The 25,270-nt window shown below is 46.2% G+C and overlaps 1 protein-coding gene across 1 annotated transcript; it reads right to left on the minus strand.

Annotated features, from left to right (window-relative positions):
• Positions 1-1,673: 1,673 nt before the first annotated feature.
• On the minus strand, positions 1,674-23,874 carry GLRA1 (glycine receptor alpha 1). The gene is made up of 7 exons (XM_055551762.1): positions 23,764-23,874; positions 23,488-23,711; positions 20,729-20,811; positions 19,266-19,403; positions 16,980-17,194; positions 9,093-9,239; positions 1,674-2,857 (listed from the first exon to the last, which is right to left on the minus strand). Exons 1-7 carry the CDS (start codon positions 23,872-23,874, stop codon positions 2,567-2,569), a joined length of 1,209 nt encoding a protein of 402 aa, XP_055407737.1. The 3' UTR covers positions 1,674-2,566.
• Between the last annotated feature and the right edge of the window lie 1,396 nt (positions 23,875-25,270).

The raw sequence follows: 25,270 nt of genomic DNA on the forward strand, positions 1-25,270 counted from the left end.
TGATAGCGGCCTAGTGGCTTTGTTGCCTGATTCACCTAGACTTCAGACATGTTGAATTTAGTCTAATAATGAGTCAAGTAGAGAGAAGGGGTTCTTTAGTTTTGTTTTGTTTTTTTTAATTTAAAAGTGATTTCCCCTTAAAGTGAATAAAGTGCTAGTGAAAGGGACTGATGGCCTCTCCAGAGACCCATGTTGCACTTGGAAATTAAGTTTTTCCCCACCACCTCCCTTAAATAAAGTGAATGTAGTGCTCATGAAAGGTGCTAATAGCAGTCCACAGTCTGATATTCTAGTCTTGAATTGGTAGTGATTGTTCACATCCCTCTGTTTAACTTTTCCCCCTTCAGACACCTGCTGCTGCTGCTGCTAAGTCGCTTCAGTCGTGTCTGACTCCTAGCGACTCCATGGACTGCAGCCCACCAGGCTCCTCCATCCATGGGATTTTCCAGGCAAGAGTACTGGAGTGGGGTGCCATTGCCTTCTCCCAGACACCTGTTAATGGTGGGGAAATGAGCAGTCTTACATGAGAGACTCCTACTCACTCGGCTCCTATCCCTCAGTGCTGCTTAGAAAAAATGATTCCAGGATCCATCCCACACCCTCCAAAGCTAGAATACAGCTTTATTTTCTGGTCTACACAGGCCAAGAGAAAGGAAGGCAATGATTTATTGACCTTGGAACTTGGTTGCAAACAACTTTTTCATTAAAGCCACAAAGCCAAATCCTTTTTTGGCTGCATAGTCCATTTTCTTGACCTGAATCACTTCTGGGTCCTTATCTTGACCCATTTCTTTGGGCCTCTGTGGGAATTAGCTATTGCACCATGGGGACTGGGAGACATTTCCCCTGGGGAAGGTGCTTTAGGGTGGGGTTAGGTTCCCAGTGTCTCACTTCTGTCCTGCCCTAAGTTAGGGATGTTCCAAAGACACAAGTGAACCCAAAGTCACAGTACAGACTGATTGTCAACTGCCTACCACTCTGATCCACAAAAGTGCAAAGAAAGAAATGCAATCCCAGTATTCTGGTTGTAGGCCATAGCAGGGAGGATGCCACACATAATGGTGCTGTCGTCCCCGGTGCAGTGGTGTGACAGCTGCCAGACACAGCTCCCTTCTGATCCCACGGCCCGCCTTGCAGACCTCCTACCTGTCAACATCCGTGTCCTGGAGCAGGCTCCCCCACTCCTGCGGTCCACTGCCTAGTCCCTCTTTTCCCCTGGAGTACCCTAGCTATCTTGGGATAGTTCTGGCACTTCAGAGTTAGAAGGAAAGAGAATTTGTCTAACTTTCCTAAATGTTAAAGCTAAACAAAGCACCAAAAAGAAAAACAAAAAAAGATTTACAAAAATATAATGGGCTCTTTCCCCCCCGCCAAGCTCCCCATGTTCTTTGTGGTATATGAAATGTCAGAATATAATGAACAGACTTTATAAACATCAGTGTTTCTTTCCACCCGTATCCATGTATCTAAGCGGCAGCAGCCTACTACTGCCCTTTTACCTCGTAAAACTCCACTCCGTAGAGCCACAATATAATACATCTGTTTCATCCTGCAACCCCACCTTCCCAAACATATCCCTGCTTGCAATTCCAAAGACACTCTCCAAAAAAATAGACATCTGAAAAAGTGCATCTGTTTATACCCAGTCTATCTGCATATTATTTCTTGAGATTATTACTTTTTTTTTAACCATAAAAAAGATTGCATATTAGCAATATGATGAGAAAAACCATGGGGGCCATTTCTGGGTGGTGGAGGGTAAGTGGGGTGGGTGGAGAAGCACAGAAATGAGAGGGTCTAGAGAGGGGCAGCTGAGAGAGGTCCCCAGCCTGGAGGCGTCAAGATGACTCTCCGTCCTTGGACCTCTGCATCGTCCCATCTCTTTAGTCACTCCCCTTCTCCTCTCTCCACCTTCCCCCATTTCCACCACCCGTGCCTGGGCCGCACGGCCCCCTTGAAGCAGAGGCGAAATGGCTTTTCGGCATGAGTTCACCTGGGCCAGCTTGAAGACAGGGATGGCGTTGGAAGGGGTGTGATGTGGGACACACCAGAGCAAGCTGATTTGTGACTGTTTTCCACTCTGGGAAAAATTGTCCATCACTTCTGTGACTTTTAAAAATTTAAGCAGTTACTAGGCTGATAGGTTAAGAAACAAGTCTTTTGTTCTTGTGGTTTTGCATTAATATTAAGCATGAATATATATCATATATATTACATGGCTTTGCTGCTGCTCTGGGGCAGACTGTATTCTCCTTCCAAACAGGAAAACTGCACAGCCCACGGACGCAAATTTTTGAAAGTGGATTTTACCACTCCCCACTGCTGCGCCCACCCCGAACCCTCCCCTTCCTCCCCGCCTCTCAGTTCCCTTATTAGAAAAACCCCTCCTTCCCCGTGCCACCCCCACCCGAGGTTGAATAGATAGTGCCACATTCTGAGCCATGCATCGCCGCATTTGAGAGACGGCGCACACGCACCTCGCTTCCCCTCCTCCTCCTCCTCCGGCCCTCAGATTCCTGTGCCCCTCCCACTCTGCCCACTCCCAGCGACCCCCAGCCCAGACCCGTCACTGGTTGTGGACGTCCTCCCTGCGGACGATCTTGTAGATGATCCAGTAGAACATGTTGAAGATGAGGAAGGCCATGGGGAAGCCGATGCGGGAGATCTTGTCGATCTTCTTGGCCCGCTGGATGAAGAGTTTTCGCATCTCCTCCGGGGACTTGGATGGTGCCGGAGGGGGGTTGGTCGTGTTGCTGTTGTTGGCGCCCTTGACAGAGATGCCGTCCTTGGCCTGAAGGCAGGCTGGGCCCATGCCGTAGGCCGAGAAGTTGAAGCGGCCCTCTCCAGCCTCATCCTCCTGGAACAGATTCAACATGGGGCTCTACTTAAAATAAGACAGGGGCTGGGCACCCTCCCTGCAGGCACTCCCCTGGGGGCCAGGCCGTGCCCATCTGGCTCGCCCTGCCTCCCAGACGGCACCACTCCAGGCCCCTGAAGGCTCTGTGGCTGGCTGGGGAGTTATGCCTTATAGAGGGGCGCCATCAAGTGCCGAAACAGATGCAAACCAGGGGATAGTTGTGTGGTGTGGTGTCTGAGACCTGCTCAGTGACCTTGGCTCAGTCACCTGTGGCTGTATGACCTTGGGCAGGTCACTTCCTCAGAAGACATCTTCCTGTGACTCTCAGGGTTTTTAATTTCGTTTTTTTCCTTTAAGTGGGGATAAGATTCACTCCACTCCTTTAAGATGCTTTTCGATCATCAGAAGTTGTAGCCGAGCAGATACTCTGAATGCCGTTTTATCAGAAACCCAGAGGACAATTTGGAAAGATCCCCTGCTTTGCCTCTGTTGCCTCCTTGCCCTCTCCCCCACCCCATCCCCCAGGTTTCTGTGTGTGGGTTTGGGGAGAGAGTGAATGGATCAGGAGCGAGCAAGGGCTGCAAGCCCAGGGACCACAGCTGCCTCTTACCTCCATGTTCCTGTATCCCTGGCAGGTGTGACTTCAGACAGGCTCTGGATTTTTATCAAGATTTTCATCTGGAGTTTCTCAAGCCCTTCATCATTTGGCTCCAACTTACCTTTCCAGGCTCCCCGCCTCCCCTGCCTGTGCTCTGCACACCTGCCTGTTGCGTTGCACGTTTTTCAGCCATCACTCGTGCGTTCCCACCTCCTGGCTGCATGCTCACTACCCAAGCGCCTGCTGCCTGACCCACTTCACTTCCCCCTCCCCTCGTCTGGATCGAGGAGACACTCTTGCCTGCTCGCATCACATCTGGCTTTGTGGTTCTTCCTTGTGAGCTCTGACATGGTCCTCAGAGTCTTGCTGAGCTGCTGATTCAGTGTGTGGCTCTGGGGGGCTTTATCGGCCCACACTGCTGACTTGAGAGTGAGCGCTTTGTGGGCAGCTGCTCTGTCTTCTGCTTGTTCCTGTGCAGGGCAGTCTGGGGGCCCTGGTGTCTGTCCAGCTCTGCCTGTGCCACCCCAGCCTGGGCCTTCATCTGGGCTTGTGATGACCTCCAGCCTCGTTTCCCTTCGGCCTCTCATCTCCCCCAGCCTTGCCACCCCTCTGGGTTGTTATGACATGGATCTTATCCATCATCCTTTGCTTAGAACTTTCTTAATAGGCTGCCACTGACTTGAGGATAATTAAAAGCTTTACATGATGACCTGGATTGCCCGTCTGTGGATGCTCCGTTTGACTTTCTGTGCCCTGTGGTGTTTCCATCTATTGGGAAGTGCCACACTCCTCTTGTTCTCTGCTCAGGTGGTTCTCTCTGCTGAGTCTGTCTCTCCCAACCCTGCCCCTGCTTCCAGCCCCTTCTTTTCTGAACTAATTCCTACTCAGATGCCTTCCCTGAGCCTGAGGTTAGGCTCAGTGTCCCTGATGTGTGATCCATACATCAGGATTCTCGGCTTTTCCTTTTTTATTTTAAATCTCCTATCGCATTGTTTTCCTTGATTAACATCTGTCTCTCTCATTACAGTGTAAGCTCTCTGAAGGCAAAGGCAAAGCGCATCATGCTCACTGCACCCTCAACACTAGACATATGAATATATTTCCTGAGAAGGAGCTCAAAACTCTGCAAATGTTTGTTGACCAAATGGTTTACTTGCATATCCAGTCTGTCCCAGCTTCCTTTTTTTTTTTTTTTTTTAAATTAATTTAAATTAAAATGGTGTTGTATTCCTAGCACCTGGAGGATTTGACATATGAATGCTCAAGACATATTTCACAAACGAGTGAATCTGGTCCAACACCCTCATTGCAGGAAGTGAGGGTAAGAAGGTGGGCTCCAGTACCTGGCAGATGGGTGCTCAACCAGTATTTTTCTGTGGGAAGGACAACAGTAGAGGGCTTGTGCCAGCACTGAGGAGAGGACTGGGGGAAGCTGGCCAAGTGACTGGACCCTGTGCCTGGGAGCGGGGTTGGGTCTGACAATCTTGTTTATCACTCACTGTAGCAATGCGGGGCGGGGGTGGGGGGGGCGGGGAGGGTGAGAGGAGGGTGTGATTGAAAATGTTTTTTCGCTTGGCTCTAGTTATGCAGGTGGAGACTCAAAATTAACTTTCTGTATTGCTTTGGGCAAATTATTTTCTGCCTTCTTCATCAGTTAAACAAGAGTGGGGAGGGGATGGATGTGTGGAGGCCTCATCTGGTTAGAAGGTGATCAATTTTACATTGTATCCAGGAGAAAGGAAATTCCCTAGAGATAACTGGACAAAGCCTGCTATTCCTATTCGAGCCAGCAGATGGCAGCCAACGAATGCCCAACTGCATCTGGAGCTGCGCGGGACTGGAACAGGGGGAATCCGATCGAAGCCAGGGAGGTTGGTAGTGTGCCTGCCCAGTCGGGCTCACAGAGGTTTCCTAATAATCTGACTAATGAGGCTGGCTGGGGAATTCGAGGACCAGATGGTTTCTGCCCAGCAAATGAGGTAACATGGGAGGGTGGTGGGAGTCGAGGAGCCTGGCCAAGATGATGGGCTCAGAGAAACTCAGGCATGTGGCTAGTTCCTCTTCACTCACCATCTGGGGCTTAAAACTCCCTCTGCAAACTTTCTGCTAAAGGGAGGTTTCTGCAGCCCAAGCTAATGTACGGCCAGCCTGCAAGCCACATCCACAGGGCCTTACTCCAAAGTAAGCTGTTTTTTATGGTAAGCCCGATTCTGCGCCTTCAGTTTCTGACATCTGTACCAAGTTCAGAGCCTGTGGGCACAAGGTCACACTAATTCAGATGCACACCAGGGGCCAGGCAGGAGAGACAGTGATGAAGGGAACTGGGGCCGTGGACTGCGTTCCTTACCTAAAGGCATTTGCAGTGAGCCTGTACCATGTGGGATGTGAATCCAGAGGGACCAGAGGCTGTGATGTTTTGAGTGAAGCTGGAAGTGTAATCACTGGCACTGCATTGAATGCTGGCACTTCATTCCAGATTTTTAAGATACTGCTGGTGAACTTAAAGATATTTGCATGGCAAATCTGACCTTCTAGCTACTAGTTTTTGGCCTCTGCCTTGGGGTAAATCTTCGTTCCTATTTAAGATCTAATAAATGCAGGGCTATTTTTATCTGCTTCAGGATGGAGACGCTGATGAACAGATAAGTAGCTGGTGGTGTGTGGTCAGTGTTTTCTGAGATCAGCCGTGGGTCTTGGAAGGCCTCTGTATCTTTCCCATCAGTGCCTCCAAGATCCTGGTCACTTTCCCCTCCTCTTTGTCCTCATCTGCACAGGAGGACTGGATGGGACCCTCTCTGAGAGCTCTTCCAGAACCAACATGCTGTGAGAGAATGAGGAAGGGACCCAGCAGAGGAATCTGATCAAATCTGCACAGTGGCCTTATTCACATTTTACCTGGCCAGAGACAGAGCTTTTGTTTTCCTCTAATACGTAAAACTGGTAGGCATTTGGCAAGGGTGGAGGCAACCTTTGCAAACACTATAGGTCCCACAACGTTACATATCTTCAAGGGGCTCCATTTATATTTTAGTCCATGCACAGAATGCCTGCTGGAGCTATGCCAGGCACAGTCTAGTGACCTGGTACCAGTCAAGTATTTTGGACATAGTCTTCCCATGTAAGCATCTCTGTGATAAATATTGACATTCTTTTTGCAGAGGGAAATGCATAAAGCTGCTAGCCCCTGGTTGGGGAAAAGGGAAAATAGAAGTAAATCTCAGAGACAGTTGTGTTTGGTCAGTTCCTTGCTTAGATTGTGTTAAGAATCAGAGGCTAGGTATCTGATGGACAGTAATGGAAAGACTAAAACCAGGATCTTTCAAGAAGTCCTGTCTGGCCAGCTGCACCCAAGATGTTTGCTTCCGTCTTCCAGTGCAGCTTTTATCCTAACTCTCATGGACAGCCTCTGTCTCGGAACGTCTGCCTGCCGCCTGCGGTAAACTGCTAGAAGTTAATTGAATCAGATTGCTGATGTTTAAGAAACATACTGAGGGAAATGTGTGCCTTTGGATCGTTTTAATTCCTGGTACTTGTGTGGCAGGAACATAACTTAAAGCTATGTTGGGATCTGATTTCATCTTTCACCAGTCCCCCATTGTGCCCATTTTACAGATGTGGATGCTGGTCCCTAGAAGAGGCTAGCTGAAAATCACATAGCAAAGAGAACTCAAGAGGCAGAGTCCTTTGTCCCAGCTCTTGTGGCTGGGTAGACAGCTGCTTTCAGTAGGTCAGTCTAAGGCAGGTAGGGCCTAGGTGTGTGGTGTGGCCAGTGTTTGAGTTCTTGGTTGCCCTCATCTGTAGCTGGAAAAGCTCCCAGGCAGCCTCTCCGTCTGCAGGGTCTCCTTTTTTTATTCCATTAGTTTTTTTTTTTTTTTTTATCCCTTTGTGCATTTGTTCAGCAAATTCCTATTCCACATTCACTATCTATCAGGCCTTGTGGTAAACACCAGGGCTGTATCAGTAGTACTGAGCTAGAGTAGATGTGGTCTCTGACCTGATGGAACTTACCATTCAGTGGATGGTTCACATGAAACAAACCCCTGATTGAATTGTAATTATAACTTGTGTATAGAAGGAAAGAAACTGAGTATCGTCTTGGCTGACAATAAAGTGTCTTTGTGCATATCAGACTAGCGGTACCCCCCTGCTCTGGGTGTCTGAATTGGGATCACTTCCTCTGGCTGATACAGTCCACGCCAGGGCAGGACCTAAGAGAAGAGAGCTTCCTTGGCTGGGGGCCCTTGGATACAACCTGCATGATCACACTTAACAGCCTGGCATCAGCACCTCAATACAGGGCCTGCACCTTGACTAGGGTATCAGGGAAAGGTGCCATAGCTGAGAACTGGAAAATGAGCAGGTTCATACCAAGCAAAGTACACTGGAGAGCAACCGGTCCACTGGAAGAGCAACCTGGGTGGAGAGAACAAGACACCTGAAGTCCTGTGTGTGTGTTTGAGGAACTATGAAAAAAGCCAGTGTGGATGGTGCTCAGAGAGCAAGGGGAAAAGTGACGTGAAGATGAGACTGGAGAGAAAAGCAAGTCCTCCGATCCCTAGGAGAAAGGTCTCCTGGGGGAGTGGTTACAGGCTTGGGTATGGAGCCACTTTGCTCCCACAGAGTTAACAGAGGTTGGTGACTTTTCAGAGGTGGTCTGCCAGGTTTTTTTGTTTTGTTGTGTTTTTTTTGCTTCACCATATGGCTTGTAGAATCTTAAGCATATGGGATTTTAGTTCCCTGACTGGGTATTGAACCCCAGCCCCCTGCAATAGAAGTATGGAGTCTTAGCCACTGGACTGTCAAGGAAGTCCCTGCCAAGTATTTCTTTTCCTTTTTTTTTTTTTTTAACTGCCTTTCTTCATTAGGACTCAAACTTTTCAAGTATATAGTAATGTAATATTTTCTTTTCATAACCCTAATGACAAAATACAGAGAAGGAAATGGCAACCCACTCCAGTGTTCTTGCCTGGAGAATCCTAGGGACAGAGGAGCCTGGTGGGCTGCTGTCTATGGGGTTGCACAGAGTTGGACACAACTGAAGTGACTTAGAAGCAGCAGCAGCAGCAATGACAAGATAAATTTGGTATTATTTGCATATTTTAAATGCCTACTTTAATATTTAATTTCAAAGCATTTCTTTATTCTGTCTCTCATAAGGAAAGAGAATTCACTCCAGGGGAAGACTGTGCAGCGTGTCTTTTCTTGAAGGTAGGAAACAAAGGCCTGGAAACTGGACATTCTACTCTAAGATCTCATGTTCTGTGATACCAATTGCTGCTGGAATCAGGCCCATTGAAACAGTGCAGCCTGCTCATAGAAAACACCAGCAAACATCCTGCAGCCTTCCATGCTTTGGGTTTATGGCTAGTTTCTATCTTGGCCCCATCAGTGTTTGCTCCATCAATTCTGTCTTCAAGTGTAACCTGATAATTAGTGTTATTAGTGTTAGAAGAATGAGTGCCCATAAACCCAATCAGGGCTTTATTTATGGGAGGAGAAACTAGGACTTGTGGGACTTTGATCTGTATTTTGTGCATGCTTTATCCACTGAGAAGAATGATACAGGAAAACAAGTATCATAAGACAAGGTTTCCTGGAACTCTTCTGTTTACCACCAGCATTGAGCCAAAGGCCTACCTTGTGATGTCTTCGCTTCCTCCTGAATCGGAGCAGCTCTTTGTGCTGCCGAGACACAAAGTTGACGGCGGCATACTCAAGCAGGGCTGAGAACACGAAAAGCAGGCACACGGCCATCCAAATGTCAATGGCTTTCACATACGATACCTGGGGTGGAGGTAGGGGGAAGAACACAGGAAGATGAGGAGAGAACAGAGTGAAATATTGAGTGTGGAGGAATGTTTTCTGCTCCTTAGAAACCCCCTTCCCCATCATCTTCTGTTGTTTCAGCTGGAATATTAGTATGGAGGGTACAGAAGGAAACAGATGGGAAATTCATCAAGAAGACTGGACAGAATATTGAGAAAAAAAGAACATGGTGCCTAGAAGAGCCCTAAAGAGAAGGGGGATGGTGTGTCCATCATTCTGTCATTGATGGAATAGAATGTGGTGTTCAGATTTAAGGTGATAGGAGAATTTTTACTTAATGGTAAAAGTAAGTGGAGGATGTCAGTGAGAATGGCAGAGCAAGATCTTCAAAAACTCTCCCCCTGCAAAAAGGCAGTGAGGACTCTATAAATGGTCAGAACCAGCTTTTCTCCAAACTCTGTTAATTAATTAAAGTCTAACAGCAATCCTGTAAACATTTATTTGGGAAAATCAGTTGAATCCCAGTAAGAACAGCAGGCTTCATGGCATTAGAAATAACCCAGCTTTATTGAGATATGATTCATGTATCATACACATTTAAAGTATAGAAATCAATGATTTTATATCTTCACAATTATATACAATCATCATCATAGTCAATTTTAGAACATTTTCATCACCTCCAAAAGGAATCTACTATCTTTTATCTATCATTTCCTTATTCCCCCAATTCTCTTCCTCCAATCATGGACATTTTATGTGAATGGAATCATACAATATGTGGCCTTTCACTTAGCATAATGTTTTCGATATTCATCTATATCATAGCATATGTCAGTATTTTATTTTTTATGGCCAAATAATAGTACTCTGTGTGGGTATAACACATATCATTGATCCATTCATCAGTTAAGGACATCTGGATTGCTTCTAGCTTTTGGCTCTTATTAGGAATAATGCTGCTGTGAACTGAAGTTTTTCTGTGGATGTATGCTTTTATTTCCTTTGTGATGTTTTAAGTTGCCCTGTTCCCATCGCCTCATGTGTGGCTCTGTGCTAGTCTTGTAAAGCAACAGCCTGCAGGCACAGTGAACACCAGTATCCTGACAGCCACTGGATGGGGCAGAAGAGAGTAGGAGCTTCTTTAAAGCTGTGTTCTCAGGGAATTGTTATTTGACCTGTTTTATGGTTCTCGGAAAGAGACCACTCACAAGGCTGTCTTTATTTGACCTGACTTGGAGCTGTCCCAAAGTGAGCAGCTTTTTCCTTGAGGGCATTTGTTGAAAACAATCATTGGCAAGTGTTGAACATTACATCAGCCTCAGGCAGTTGGTAACAGTTGAGGCAAACAATTGGTTGATCAAAAAGAATAAAAGGAAAACTTGGGGAATGAGCTGTCCATAAAGCTATGAGATATTCCTGGGAACCAATGTGCATTTTTAGGCCTATGTGCATGTCCGGGGTGACTTGAGAAGGCTCTTAGCTGTCAACTCTGAATAAGCAGAAAGTAAAGGCTACAGCAAAGTTTTAAACTGCTTGGCTCAGTGATATGTCACATTATATTATGTAAATGTATGCTGCTGCTGCTAAGTCGCTTCAGTCATGTCCGACTCTGTGTGACCGCATAGACAGCAGCCCACCAGGCTCCTCCGTCCCTGGGATTCTCCAGGCAAGAACACTGGAGTGGGTTGCCATTTCCTTCTCCAATGCATGAAAGTGAAAAGTGAAAGTGAAGTTGCTCAGTCGTGTCTGACTCTTTGCGACCCCATGGACTGCAGCCTACCAGGCTCCTCCATCCATGGGATTTTCCAGGCAAGAGTACTGGAGTGGGTTGCCATTGCCTTCTCCATGTAAATGTATAATTTTTATCAAAAAGATTTAAGATATACAAAGAAATAATAAAGTATGGTGAATGCAATGTACTGAATGTTTATGTCCTCCCAAAAGTTGTATGTTGAAATCTCATCCCAATATGATGGTATTTGGAGATGAGATCACTGGGAAGTAATTAGGTCACGAGAGTGGAGCCTTCATGAATGGGAGTAGTGCCTTTATAGAAAGAGTCCAGAGAGCCAGCTTGCTGTCTTTCTGCCCTGTGAGGATACAACAGTAAGTCAGCAGTTTGTAACTGGAAGACGATCCTCACCAGAACCAGACTACCCGGGCCCCCTGGTCTCAGATTTCCAGCCTCCAGAACTGTGAGGCAAACTTACGCTATTTATAAGCCACCCAGCTTATGGTACTTTGTTATAGAAGCCTGGATTGATTAAGTCAGGCCCATACAAAGGAGAAAATGCAGTCAAAAAAGGTTGTGCCCAGATATTGGACTTCATACACAAAGACTTTAAATCAGTTATATTTTTAATATGTTCAAAGAACCAAAAAAACCTTGGCTACCCAGCTAAAGAAAAGTATGGGAACAAAGTCTCACTACGTAGAGTATGAGAAGCTACAAAAAAGAACCAAACAGAAATTCTAGAGTTAAAAAGTAAAATAATTGAACTGAAACTTTCACTGGAGAGAATTAAGAACATGTCTGAGTGGACAGAAGAAAGAATCAGTGAACTTGAGGTTATCTTGTCTCAGGAACAGAATGAAGAACAATAAACAGAGCCTCAGAAACGTGGGCTTCCCTGGTGGCTCAGAGGTTAAAGTGTCTGCCTGCAATGCGGGAGACCCAGGTTCGATCCCTGGGTCTGGAAGATCCCCTGGAGAAGGAAAAGGCAACCCACTCCAGTACTCTTGCCTGGAGAATCCCATGGAGGGAGGAGCCTGGTGGGCTGCAGTCCATGGGGTCGCAAAGAGTCGGACATGACTGAGTGACTTCACTTCACTTCACTTCAGAAACGTGTGGGGGAATCATCAGGTGGACTAACCTGTGTTTGATGGGTATTTCTGAAGAAGAGAGAGACAGAAAAAAGCAGCAAGAATATCTGAACAAATAATGGCCAATATTTTCCTAAATTTGATGAAAAGCACTAATGTACACATCAAAGAAGCTAAATGTACCCCAAGTAAGATAAACGCAAAGAGTTCCACACCTAGACACACCATAATCAAACTGTTTGAAGCCAAAAAAACAAGAATCTTAAGAGCAGAAAGAGAAATAATTCACCATGTACAAGGTATACTCAGTAAGATTAACAGCTGATTTCTCGTTAGAAACCATGGGGTCTAGAAAGCAGTGGGATGAAATTAAAGATGATCTAAATAAGTGGGAAGATATTCTGTGTTCATGGATTGGAAGACCTAATATTGTTAAGATGTCAATACTCCCCAAGTTCCTATGCAGACTCAATGCATTTAAAACTAAAATTTGTTTTTATTGTCACTGCAGAAATTGACAAGCTGATCTTAAAATTTATATTCATGTTCATATGGAAATGCTAAGGAGCCAGAATGGGCAAAACAATCTTTAAAAAGAACAAAGGTGGAGGACTCACAATCCTCAACTTCTAAACTTACTATAAAGCTATGATACTCAAGAGTGTGATGCTGACATAAAGATAAATTTGTGTGTGTGTGTGTGTGTGTGTGTGTGTGTATGTATATATCAATGGGATAGAATTGAGAGTCCAGAAGTAAACCCATATTTTGGGGTTTACTTAGTCAAAGCCTATGACCAATATACTTTTGAGAAGGATATGAATTCAATGGATGGAAAGAATAATCTTTTTAACAAACAGTGCCTGGATAACTGGATATCCACATACAAAAGAATGATATCCCTCCCTCATTTCATATGCAAAAATAAACAAAATAGATTGAAACCCTATATTTAGAGCTAAACTATGTAACTCTCAGGTGGTAAAGAATCTGCCTGCAATGTGGGAGACCTGGGTTTGATTCCTGGGTTGGGAAGATTCCCCTGGAGGAGGGTATAGCATCCCGCTCCAGTATTCTTGTTCATGGAGAATTCCATGGACAGAGGAGCTTCCTAGCAGGCTACAGTCCATGGGGTTGCAAAGAGTTGGACATGACTGAGCGGCTAAGCACAGTGCATGAAATTCTTAGAAAAAATGTACGTGTAAATCTTTATGATCTTGGATTAGGTACTAGTTTCTTAAGAATGACACCAAAAGTACAAACAACAATAGAAAATTTAAATTAATTTCCTTAAAGTTACAAACTTTTGTGCATAAGGAACATTTTCAATCAAGTGAAAACCTGTAGAATGGGAGAAAATATGTGCAAATCATGTTCTTAAGAGTTTAAAATCGATAATACACAAAGAACTATTACAACAATAAAGAGAAATGCCCCAATTAAAAAATGGGTAAAAGATTTGAATTGATTCTCCATAGAAGATATAAAAATGGTCAATAAGCACATGAAAAGATGCTAAACATTATTAGTTATTAGGAAAATTCAAATCAAAACTATGATGAGATAGCACTTCACATCTATTGAGATATTTATAATCAAAGAGGTAGAATAACAAACATTAATGAGGATGTGGAGAAAGCAGAACCTTGGCAGTATTATAAAGTGGTATAGCCACTTTGGAAAATAATTTGGCATTCCTCGAAAAGTTGAGTATATAATATACCTATAACTTATATATAATATATAGTATATATTAATATAATGACTATAATGTACCATATAATAATATATCTTTAAGAGTTGAAAATATATGTCCGCACAAAAACCTATACACAGGAAATGCTTGTTCACAGCAGCATTATTTAAAACAGACAAACATGGAAATAACCCAAATGTCCATCAACTGATAAATAAACGAATTGTGATCTATACATGCAACAGAATATTACACAGCCATAAAAAGAAATGAAGTAGCGATACATTCTACAACATATGTAAACCTTGAAAATATTATGCTAAATGAAAGAAGCCAGGCATAAAAGTGCACATATTGTGTGATTCCTCTTAAGTGAGACATCTAGGATAGGCAGATTCAGAGAGGGGAAAGTAGATGAGTGGTTGCCAGAGGCTGGTAGGAGGGGGGAACAAGGAGTGGCTATTGATGAAGATGGGGATTCTCTGTGAGGTGATGAAAATGTTCTGGAATTAGACACTGCCGAGGGTACACAACTTTGTAAATATACTAAATGCCACTGAATTTTATGCTTTGAAAGAGGCAAGAATGTCAGGTTGAGTGTTATTAGCAAACGGAGCCCACTATCGAGGTCAGTGTTAACAATGGGTGGAACAGAATGTTGAGTCTAGAGTCAGCTATAAGTGAAGGGGACTGTGGTGTAGACTATTCATAGAGCGAGGAGCAGCATGTTGAGCCTAACATAAGGAACAGGAAGCAAAATATTCCTCCTGCTGTTGCAAATGAACAGAGCAGAATGTGCTGTCAGCTGGTAACCATAAACAGAGAGTTTGGTTTCAAGCTTTTATAGTAAATGTAGCAGACTGCAAAGTCTAGCCTTAATGGTACAAGGGGCACATTGTTGAGTTTTCTTGTGAGGATGGATAGAGGAGAGAGTGGTGTCTAGCATAGATGACAATTGAAGTAGAATGTCAGGTCTCACATTAAAAGTTAATGGAATAGTCAGTGTCATGAAAGAAAACAGTGGGGAGACTCTTCTAGATTAAAAGAGTAAACCGTATGCAGTGTATATGTTTATTGGATCTTTGATTGGATCCCTCACCATGTCTACTGATGACAGTTTTTAGACCATTGGGAAAACGTAAAGGTTCTTTAAATTTTGGTGAAATTATGAAATTATTTCTAATTCAGTGATATTATTGTATTAATGTTAATTTTTTAGTTGTGATAATATCATGTGATCATTGTCCTTATTTAGAGGCGAATTGTCATGCTGTCTGTAACCTTCAAATGCTTCAGTAAAAATTGCATCTATCTACCTGCTTACCTAGAGAGAAAGATAAAGACAATGTGGAAAATGATAACTGGAGTTGAGGTGAAGGCTACTAGGTATTCGTTGCTTATTCTTCCAACTTTTCTGCATCAGAACAGAATGTGAAGTGCCGTATTCATTGCCCATGGTGCAGAATGTTGCATTTAGCATAAGGCTGAAGGGGGCAGAGTATGGTTGGTGTCTGGCGTTAATGGCAGAGCACCATGTTGGGTCTTCCCTGTAGCTCAAATGGTAAAGAATCTGCCTTCAGTGCAGGAGACCAGACCTGGTTCTGGAAGATCCTCTGGAAAAGGGAATGGCAATCCACTCCAGTATTCTTCTCTGGAGAATCCCATGGACAGAGAAGCCTGGAGGCTACAGTCCATGAGGTCACAAAGAGGTGGACATGATTGAGCAACTTAACACACACATGTTGGATCTGGTGTTGAGGAATGTGGAAAGTGGCTTCAATGACTGTGGTGAACGCAGTGGAAAACAGCGCCTAGCACTCGATACAGGAGAGTAAAGCGGATTGAGGCATCACGCGCTCATAGTGAATGGAGCCGTGTTGTTACCTCAAGTGTGGGTGAGTGGAGGAGTGCATGGTGTCTGGCATTAATAGTAAATGAAGCAGAACATTCCGTCTAGTGTTAAATGTGAATTAAACAGAATGTGAGGTCTAGTGTTAACGGTGAAAGGAACAGTGCTGCTTTCATCGTCAAATTGACTGGAGGAGGATTAGCGTCTGGCGTTGGTACGAATGCAGTGGGATGCTGTGTCTGGTGTGAGAAGAATGGAACAGAATGCTGGGTCTAGCACAGAGTGCATGGAGCAGAATGTGTATCTGGCATTAGCAGTGTGTGGAGTGAAATGTGCTGAGTGTTAATAGTGAACAGAGCAGAACATGGTTCAAGAGTTAATAGTGAATGTGACAGAAGGTGGTGTTTAACTTTAGAAATGTCAGAATCAGACTGAGGTACTGCAGAAAAGAGTATAACAGGGCAGGCACCGGACTGCTGTCTTATGAAGGACCTGCTGGCAAGGGTGGCCCTTGGTTGACATCTAGAACTTGGATTTTGGGCATCTTCCACTTTCCCTAACTTATAGGCGTGCCCCTCCATGTTTTGACCACTGGTGTAAACAGTGTGGTTTAAGCTGAACACCTGCTTTCCTCTTTGGAGTCTGGAATTTGGGGATGTGGTGGGCAGAGGGTACTTGTGTAACCAGCACCTAATACAAATCTTTGATATTGAATCTTAAATCTCAAAACAATTTCTCTCTTTCTCTGGGAGGAAACTTGTCACACATATAGCTGTATTTTTGTTGCTGGGGTGAGAGTGAGCTCTGTGTGATCCCTCATGGGATGGAGAGAGTGAGGAAGCTTGCACACGGATCCCTCTAGACTCTGCCTGTATCTTTTTCTCTTATCATCTAGCTGTGTATCCTTAATCTATGGATTAAGGATAATGTGTATCTTAATCACTCTAAGGAATCTTAACTGTGAGTTCAACAATTTGTTGAGTCTCTGAGTCCTTTGAATCTTTGTATATGGTGTGGTCTTGAAGACCCCAGACACAAAGTGCCATTGATGGTGAAAGGAGTGGAATGTTGTCCTTAGCACTGCTGTGAAGCGGCTGGAGGAAGTGGAGTTGAGTGTTAATAGCAGATGAAGCAGAATATGTGTCTAGTGTTGGTAGAGAATGGAACAAAATGTGGTTATCTGGCAACTCTACAGAACATGATGTTCTATACAGGAAATGTTCTGGAGGAAAGGTTTCTGTGGATCTGAATGCTGGATCCTGCTGAGTTTAGAGGATCAAGAAATAGTGCCTAATTCCTTGTGCAGGCCTGATCTCAGGCGGGGAAGGGAGACGTGTGTCCTTCATGTCTGTCCGGGTGCTCTGTGCTCTTGGGCGGTGGGACTTACCTTGGGCAGGGATGCTCGAGAGCCGGAGCTCTGGGTGGTCATGGTGAGCACAGTGGTGATGCCCAGGCCCACACGGGCGGGGGCAGCATCCATGTTGATCCAGAAGGAGATCCACGAGAGGATGACAATGAGCAGGCTGGGGATGTACATCTGGATCAGGTAGTAGCCCATCTGTCGCTCCAGGTGGAACCGGGCCTCGATGCAGGTGAATTTGCCTGCAGGAAATTAGAGTGGGAAGGCAAAGTGGCCTAGTGGATAGGAACAAGGCTCTGAGGTCAGAACAGTCTCGGCTGGAATCCTGGTCCAGCCTCACACTAGCTGTGGCCTTGGGTGAGCGTTTGAATCTTTCTGTGTCTCAGTTTCCTCATCTATGGCAAATGAGGGATGATGATGATGGTAGTAAATAATAATGACACCAACCTCACATGGCTACTCATGTTTACTGCGATGGCAAATGAGATGGTAAAATGAGTAAAGAACTTAGCACAGCCCTCACAAACCATCAGTGCTCAGAATGTCATTCGCCACCAGCCTCATCATGTGATTATTTGATACCTACAGGGAGAAGGTCAGCCTCTGTGGTCTGCCCTTCACCGTGCAGCCTGTTTCCACTCCACTTCCCTTCTTTCTTCACCTCACCCATGACCCCTACACTCCAGCCCTTGCCTTGAACATCCTCTGTACTTTCACACTTCTGAGTTTTTGAGCCTGATAATCCCTCTGCCCGGAATGCCCTTCTTCCGCCCCACAACCCGCCAAGGAATCCTGCCTCTCCTGTTTAATGGTGACATCTCCCCCAGGCAGGGCTTTCCCCATGTCCCTTCAGCTCTGTTCACGTGAGCATCGGATCCTTTAAGGCGTAGTACACTGAGCAGGCAAGTCGACCTCTCTCTCTCTCTCTCTCTGTCCTCAGCACCAGGCTGTGGACAGCTCCTCTCCCAGTCTGCGTGTCCCTTGAACTGGGCCAGGCCGTCCCCTGGTGGGTCTTGGCTCCAGTCCTTGACACACAGTTGCCAGGGGAATTTTGTACAGTTCCCTGGACTGCACCTTCCGTGTGGTCAGGGCCTTGCCAGTCTTTTCTCATTGAATCCACAGAACTAGCCCGGAACTCAGCTCTTGTGGGTAATGAAGGGCCACTGAGATAATGAATGAGAAAAACGCTGTGGTGTATGAGAGCCGGCTGTGATTATTTGATACCTGGGGACTCACTGGCTCTCGGGACCCATGGGCCCTGAATCCTCCAGTGAGGAGGGCTGATCATGGCCTTGAGCATCCCCGGATATTGGTAATTTGGGGGGCCTGGAACCCAGTTCCTTTGGAGACTGAGGGATGACTGGCCTGCTCTCTCTCTGAGTCTCAGCTTCCCAGGGATGAAGAGAGTATTTTTGAAGTTTCTAGGATATCTATCTCCGAGGTCACTGGAAAGGGACACCTGTCCTAAACAGAGCAGAACCCAGGCTGCCTGCTCTTTTTCTGGGCCTTCCACTTGCATCAGAACGCACAGTGGTTTCCCTCAACTCCTCGCCCTCACCTCCTCGTCTCCTTGGCCCCTGTCACAGCCTGTCATGTGCCTCCACTTCACTGGGCTGCGTTCAGACAGCAGCCCCCTTGCCCCCCACACACAGCTGGCATACTGACTGGCTGCCTTTTGTCTGCAGTGTTCCATAAGCTCCTTCCCTGCCTGAAACAGGGCAGGCGAAGCCAGTCTTGGTCCTGCCTCAGTTCATTCCTGTGTTCATTCTTCCAGCAAAGCCTGGGCTAGGCATGGGAGGTAGAGAGCTGAGATAGAGAGTGGGCTTTTCCCTTCTCCCCTCATAGCTCACACTCTAGGGGACCCTTTCCAACTTCACTGCTTACTAATCCTCAGTGCTGGCTCGAAGCTCCCTCCCGAGATCTAGTGGGAACATCATCTGCTCTTGCCCTCTGAGAAGTGCCAGCCGCTCTGTGACACTGCTAGATGTCCTGCCACTGCCAGCTCTCCCTTCTGCCTTAGGTTCTACCCTGAGCTGAGCACACTGCTACCTGGAAGAAAGACTGTGTCTCCCAGTTCCCCTTGTCGTGAGCCGTGGTCCAAGCTCAAGCCCCAGGACTTCAGGAGGAAATGGTGGGAGCCACTTTTGGTTTCAAGGGATGTTCCCTTAACCCCTGGGTAATAAATGCAGAACTAGATCCACCATGGGTGCCTCATAAGACCCACTGAAACGGTGATGGCATGAAGGTTTGCAGTGACCTCTGGCCCTGGCTGCAGCAGGGTGGGACCCGAGGAGGGTGGCCCCTTGCGCCTACCTGTGTTGTAATGCTTGGTGCAGTATCTCAAGTCCTTCTCCTCTTTCAGGATAAACTGGGGTAGAGTTAGTCCGTCTGCCACCTGCACAGCCCCCTGCTCCTGCCACTCAAAGATGAGGTCGTTCATGGTGTATCCAACTGGGATGGGATCAGAAGGAGGAGAAGTCACCACCTGGAAGCTCTTATTTGAAGCATGTCGGGGGTGTTTAGGGTTAGAGGTGAAGAGGCATCGGACCCTCAGTGGAACTCATGAGACTACATTGCTTTATTTCCCACCCTCCTCCTCCCATGGGAGGTTAAAGCTGGCTTAATTGCTTGTGTTTACTTCACAACCCTGTTACCTCTCTCGCTCCTCCCAGCATCCCACCTGAGCATCCCAGCTCTCAGTTCTGTTGTCAAGTTCAGCTGACCTCTGCTGTTTTTGGCCTGTGCACCATCCTTGCAAGCACATCTCTCCCCCCCACAACCCCCAGGGAATAACTGTATGGATTGCTGTCATGGTGGGGCTGTCAGTTGGGGGACAAGGTCTGAGATGGTGACTCATTTAGGCCAATCAGACTCTCTGCCCCAGAACCTTGACTCCTGAGTAAAGTGATAGCAGGTTGGGAGCTGGCTGGTGCTGACTCTCCTTGGAGGTGCTGCTCCAGGGAATGGTCTGTTAGTTCCTGTTGCCTAAATGCTCTGCCCTGGTTCTTGTACTTTAGCTTCTCCTTCAAATCTGTGAGGAGTTTGAACCCCTGTGCCCTTCCACTTAATTCCAGTCTTCAAATTCGTCAGATTGGTTTCTATGTTTCCAGTCAAGTAAGTGAGCTACCACATTGGTTAAAATCTTGGTTCGCCTGTGATCTCCTCCATAAAGCCTTCTCTGTATCCTGTCTCCTTCCCAATCAGAAGGAAGTGCCCTTTCTGCCTTGAGGCCACAGCATTTTGTACATCTAACCACACACTTACCACTTGCTGCTCTGCATTAGAATTATTTGTGTGGACAGACATCTCTCTCTCCTGCTGGAATAAGCAACTCTGGGAGTTTAAGGACTCTGACTTATGTAAGCTATTACTTCTCTATTCCTGGTGAGCATGTTCACAGAGGACATGGAATAGTGCCTCTTTGGAGAATGCTGCTGGCTCTAGAGCTGGACCTGAGTCAGACAGTGTAAGGGAAGTTAAGTTTCTGATGCACTTTCCAAGAGCAAAGCCCCTCATCTGGTATTTTGGACTGTTACAGTATGGCAACCGACTCCAGTATTCTTGCCTGGAGAATCTCCATGGACAGAGGGGACTGGTGGGCTACAGTCCATGGGGTTGCAAACAGCTGGACATGACTGAGCAACTAAACATAGCACACAGCACAGTAATCTCCTGGGGTCCAGGGGTTAGGAGCAGCTGTGTGGGGATTTCTGCTGGTCCCATGGGTAAAGGAGGATCTGATTTTTTAAAATAGAGGCCTCATGCAAGGGACTCACAGCTTTCCAGTTGCATAATGCACGTCTGGACATCCATGGGGAAATTCTTCAAGTCCATGGGGCAGGCCAATGTCAGGGTGATCCTGGGAAGAGAAAGGAGTTGAATAATGCTGGATCCACAGACCAGGGAAGTTGTGCCTCCATGCTAGTTACTACCAGTGAATTAGTTATCTAGGAGAGGGCAAGGAGGTCATGGAACTAAGCGTTTATTGAAGTAATATATGCACGTTTCCATATGAGAGAGAGAAAGGAGGTTGCCTCTAGTTCCACAGAGTCTGTGGAACTTCTGGGCTTCTTTGGTGTCTGTCTGGCTTCTAGAAACCTGCCTTTAGCAAGTGCCTGAGGCCTGGAGACCCGCATCCTTACTCTTCTGCGGAGCTCTTGGGTACGGACAAAGCCTGACTTTTAAACTGAGCGCGACCAGGCCTTAGGCATCCCCAGGTGCATCTGGAGCAGGTGTGTAGGTGGTTCTTGGCTCCTCCCTTCACACACTCATCAAAGGTGATTTCCAAGAGGCCCCCGGCCTTCTCGGTGTCCAAACGCAGCTGATTCCCATCTGCGGGCTCCTGTTGGGCTCAGCTGGGAAGCAGTGGTTGCCCCAGGGCTACCTGCTGTTGATTTTGGGTTGTTCAACCCTGGCAGGGGCTGCAGTCTCAAGCAGAGGGAGTCCCCTTAGCATAATCCGAGGTCTGCAGCTCAGCTGAGAGGCAAGGCTTCAGCTTGAAGGGCTCTGCCAAGTCCCAGGCCGCTGCTGCAGGGAGTGGAGAAGAAAGACCAGTGGAGGCCAAAGAGACTTCAGTCGACAGGCCAACTCCCACATTTGACAGGTGAGAAAACCAGGGTGTAGAGGAGGCCAGGGAGTGGCGCATGTCAGTTCACAGCAAGCTGATGGCTCAGCCAGGACTCAAAGCTGTTGCTCCTGGCCTCTGGATTTTGAACTCATGTATTTGCTGACGGCTTTCTAGCACTGCTGTCCTGAAAAGCCAACCTCAATGTCCAAAGACCCCTAACTGGTAGTCATGTGGGGCTTAGCTGCCAGCACCTTGGCCCCACATGGTGAGGCACACAGCCCTGGGTGAATGCCCCCCTCCAGCTTTTACCCACGGCTGTGGATGTGGGCCCTTTAAGTACAAGGCAGAAGCGAGGGAGGGAAAGGAGGGAAAAGAGGGAGTGGGAGGAGGATGGGGAAGGGAAAGGGCACGCTGTTGAATTTCTGCAGATAAAAGCTCTAAAGTGGGGCAACTGTCACACTGGGTTAATTTCCTGAAGTTGAATGACCTTGGAACATCACTTTCTGCTGATTTGTCCTTCTGTCATGCTGCACTGGGGCTTAGCTTCCCGGAGATGTGAAACTAGCCTGGCTGCAGCAAATCCCTAGCCAGCAGGGCCTTGGTGGCCGTCCTGAGCCTGTCACTCTTCCAGTCTGGATGTGCATGGGGTGGGGTGGGCAGCAAACTAACAAGGCCATGTGGGCCCCTGATTCCTCCCAGCCTGCCCTCCCGCAGTGCCTCCTTTCTCTCCTGAGGTCCTTGAGTCCCCCTCCTACCCTGTCTGAGTCAAGTCACACTTTGGGATTAGGGCCTGTACGGCTTCTCCTATGGGCCTGGACACTTAAAGCTCGTCTCCTGATAGAATTCAAAAGATATATTCCCCTGAGGAACTGGTGGAGACAGGGAGGCATTTAGGACCAGTGCCCCTTTAAGCTCTTTGAAATAGAAATATGTTCATCCAATATTTGAGTGCCTGTTGAATGTTCTTCTAGGCTCAGAGTGGGCATTAGATCCACACTAACATAGTAGAATTTAGGTTCTGCTACTAAATAGCTGTGGGAACTCTGGCAAGTTGCTTAAACTTTCAGATCTTCACTTGTCTAATCTGTAAAATAGGCATAACAAAACCTGCTTCATAGAGTTGTTGGGAGGATTAGAAATCATACGTGGTAAGTCCCAGCCTAGTGGGTAAATTCTCAGGGAATGATGCATAGTAAGAATATTACATGGACATTGGTTCTTCCCTCCATGCCTTGCAGGAGGAGACTGGGAATTAGGTGGGATGGGGGGTGCAGAGTGTGGCAGAAAATTCTGAAGGTTTGACCCCAACTAGTGTCTGCAGGATACCTCCCAACCTGGAAAGAGGGTCCCAGGTTCTTAAAGTCAATGCAAGGAATAGAGGGTAGAAAGGTTTTATAATCAGGACGGAGCATCCCTGGTTTATACCTGTGAGCAGCACTGTCCACCCGGCAGGCCATTTATGTTGAAGTTGCTGTGATTTTTCAGACTTTGTGCCTTTGCTCCTGCTATTTTTTTTTAATTATGTAAAAAAATGTAACATGAGATCTACCCTCTTAATGCATGTTTTAGTGTACTGTCCAGTATTACTAGGCACACTGATATACAGCAGCTCTCTGGAACTTATTTATCTTGAGTAACCAAACATTCCTGGGGTGGGCATTGACTTCGAATACTCTTTTCCCATCTTGTTTTACTGAAATGCTGGGGAAGCTTGGGGGCCTGGTTTTAACCCTCCCTCTTTGGCTGCTTCCTTAGTCTCCCTGGTTATAATGAACCATGGACTTCTAGAAGCTCCCATGGTGTTTGATTCTTTCTTGCTGATTGTAAGTGGCAGAGCAGGCTCTGCCTGTTCTGCAAAGGCATTGGGTTGTCAGGGCCTGTTCACCTCTGCTTGGACCTCCTCTTGGTGTCTCCTCCCAGAAGGCGTGTTCTGAGGATTCAGGGGGTGATGAGCCTGACAGGACTCACCTAATGCTGTAGAGGACATTCCCGTTCCGGGAGATCCTCAGCAGTTTGTTGTCTGTGGTGATCTCGTGGAAGTGGGCCCCCTTCTCATTGGCAAAGAACAGGTCAGGTTTCCAGATGGAGTCCAACATGGATGGGTCCAAGTCCAGCGAGTCATCGGGGTATTCATTGTAGGCCAGCCGGGGGTCATTCCACTGCTGCCGCAGGAAGATGTTGACCCTGTAGTCCTACAGCCAGGAAACAAGGAGGTGGACTCAGTGTTGGGCTCTGGACTGTCACGTGGTGGAGGGCCTGGGTGCTTCCGGTCAGCATTCCCCAAAGCCCATTCTGGAGGATGTTATCAGAGTGCGGCTGCATCTCATGTGGGGGTGAGCCGTCAAGTCTGTGCATCAGGCAAAAATCAGGGGAGTCATAATTATCCCTGAAAATTCTCTGGATGCCCTATTAAACATATTCAACTCTGAACTGATATTATTTGGATGTTTTTCTTTTGAAAAATGAAAAAAAAAAAAGGAAGTCCATAGTAAGCCTAACCTGTTTTCATCCTGTTAACATTTTGTCATGTTTACATCAGTTTTTATTAGATAAGAGAAATAATCCATCACAGATAAAGTCCCCCTTTGATTATCAACCCCATCAGTGCAGTAATTCTCTTGACCACTAAGCTTTGAGAGTCACTATTCTAGACAGATTGAAAGAACAGAAAGACTAAAAGCTAATGCCTGAGCAGTCACACGATTTCGCCCAGTTCCCAAGAAGTGAAGGAAGGTTGGGTGGAGGGATTTTATAGTGTTCTGCTGGTCTTAGAATTCATACCACTCTGTTTTAGTACCCGCCTCCTATTACCTCTTGTTTGTTTGTTTGGGGAGGATTAATAGATGACACACCTTACTGAGTTTTAAACCCAGTGCCAAGTAAAATGCTCTCTCTGATGGGATTGTAGTGTAGTTACTCCACTGAAAAAAGATTACGATCAAACCAAGTAAGGAAATGTTTGATTAAACCAAATATATCAGATTTCTTTATTGCAGGACTTCTCAGAGACCTTAATATACTAAGGAGTTGTGTGTATCTCCAAGAAGGGACTAGACTATTCAGTATTCCCCTGGTTCATTTTGGCCATAGAACTCTTATTTTGTGCAGGCTACTTGTCTTCTACAGAATGTAGGTTAGAAACTGCTGTCCTAGTCAAAAACTACCCACTTCTCCATCTTTATTTTTCTCCAGATGGGGAAACTGAAATAAAAAAATAATTGAGACTGGCCAGTGTCTCTCTGAAAAGGCAAAGCAGAGCCCATTTTGGAGTCTGGGTGCCTTGACTACTAGCTAAGGATTTGTTCGTTGGATCCTAGAGGAACTTAAAGAATCCATCTAGTTTGTATTCACATCCTGAGAAGCAATTCATGGCATGGGTAGGTCTCCATGGTGGGAAATTGGGTAATGACATTAAGAAATATTTCCATTAAGGAAAGTTTTAAATTTTGTTAGAGAAGCATTGTTAACTTGCAGCCCATGAATATTTCACCACAAGTAGAAATTGGGGTGTATTTGTGTTGTCCTATGAAGAAGGGTCTAGCTCTCTCTGTTGGATTCCCAAGAGGGTTTATAGTTCCCTAGAATATTATAATCTCAGTTCAAGTCCAACATTAAATGTTCTCCTTCAAATAATAATCTCTACTTGTAAGCACCTGCTATTGCTTTTTCTCTGGCAGGATAAGGGAGGTTGTGCTCTGCTTTCTTTTGGGGGGCTGCCTCTAAATCTTAATCACTCTTGGTCTGTCATCAG

Source organism: Bubalus kerabau, chromosome 1 (genome assembly GCF_029407905.1).
Source record: "Bubalus kerabau isolate K-KA32 ecotype Philippines breed swamp buffalo chromosome 1, PCC_UOA_SB_1v2, whole genome shotgun sequence".
Classification (NCBI taxonomy): domain Eukaryota; kingdom Metazoa; phylum Chordata; class Mammalia; order Artiodactyla; family Bovidae; genus Bubalus; species Bubalus kerabau.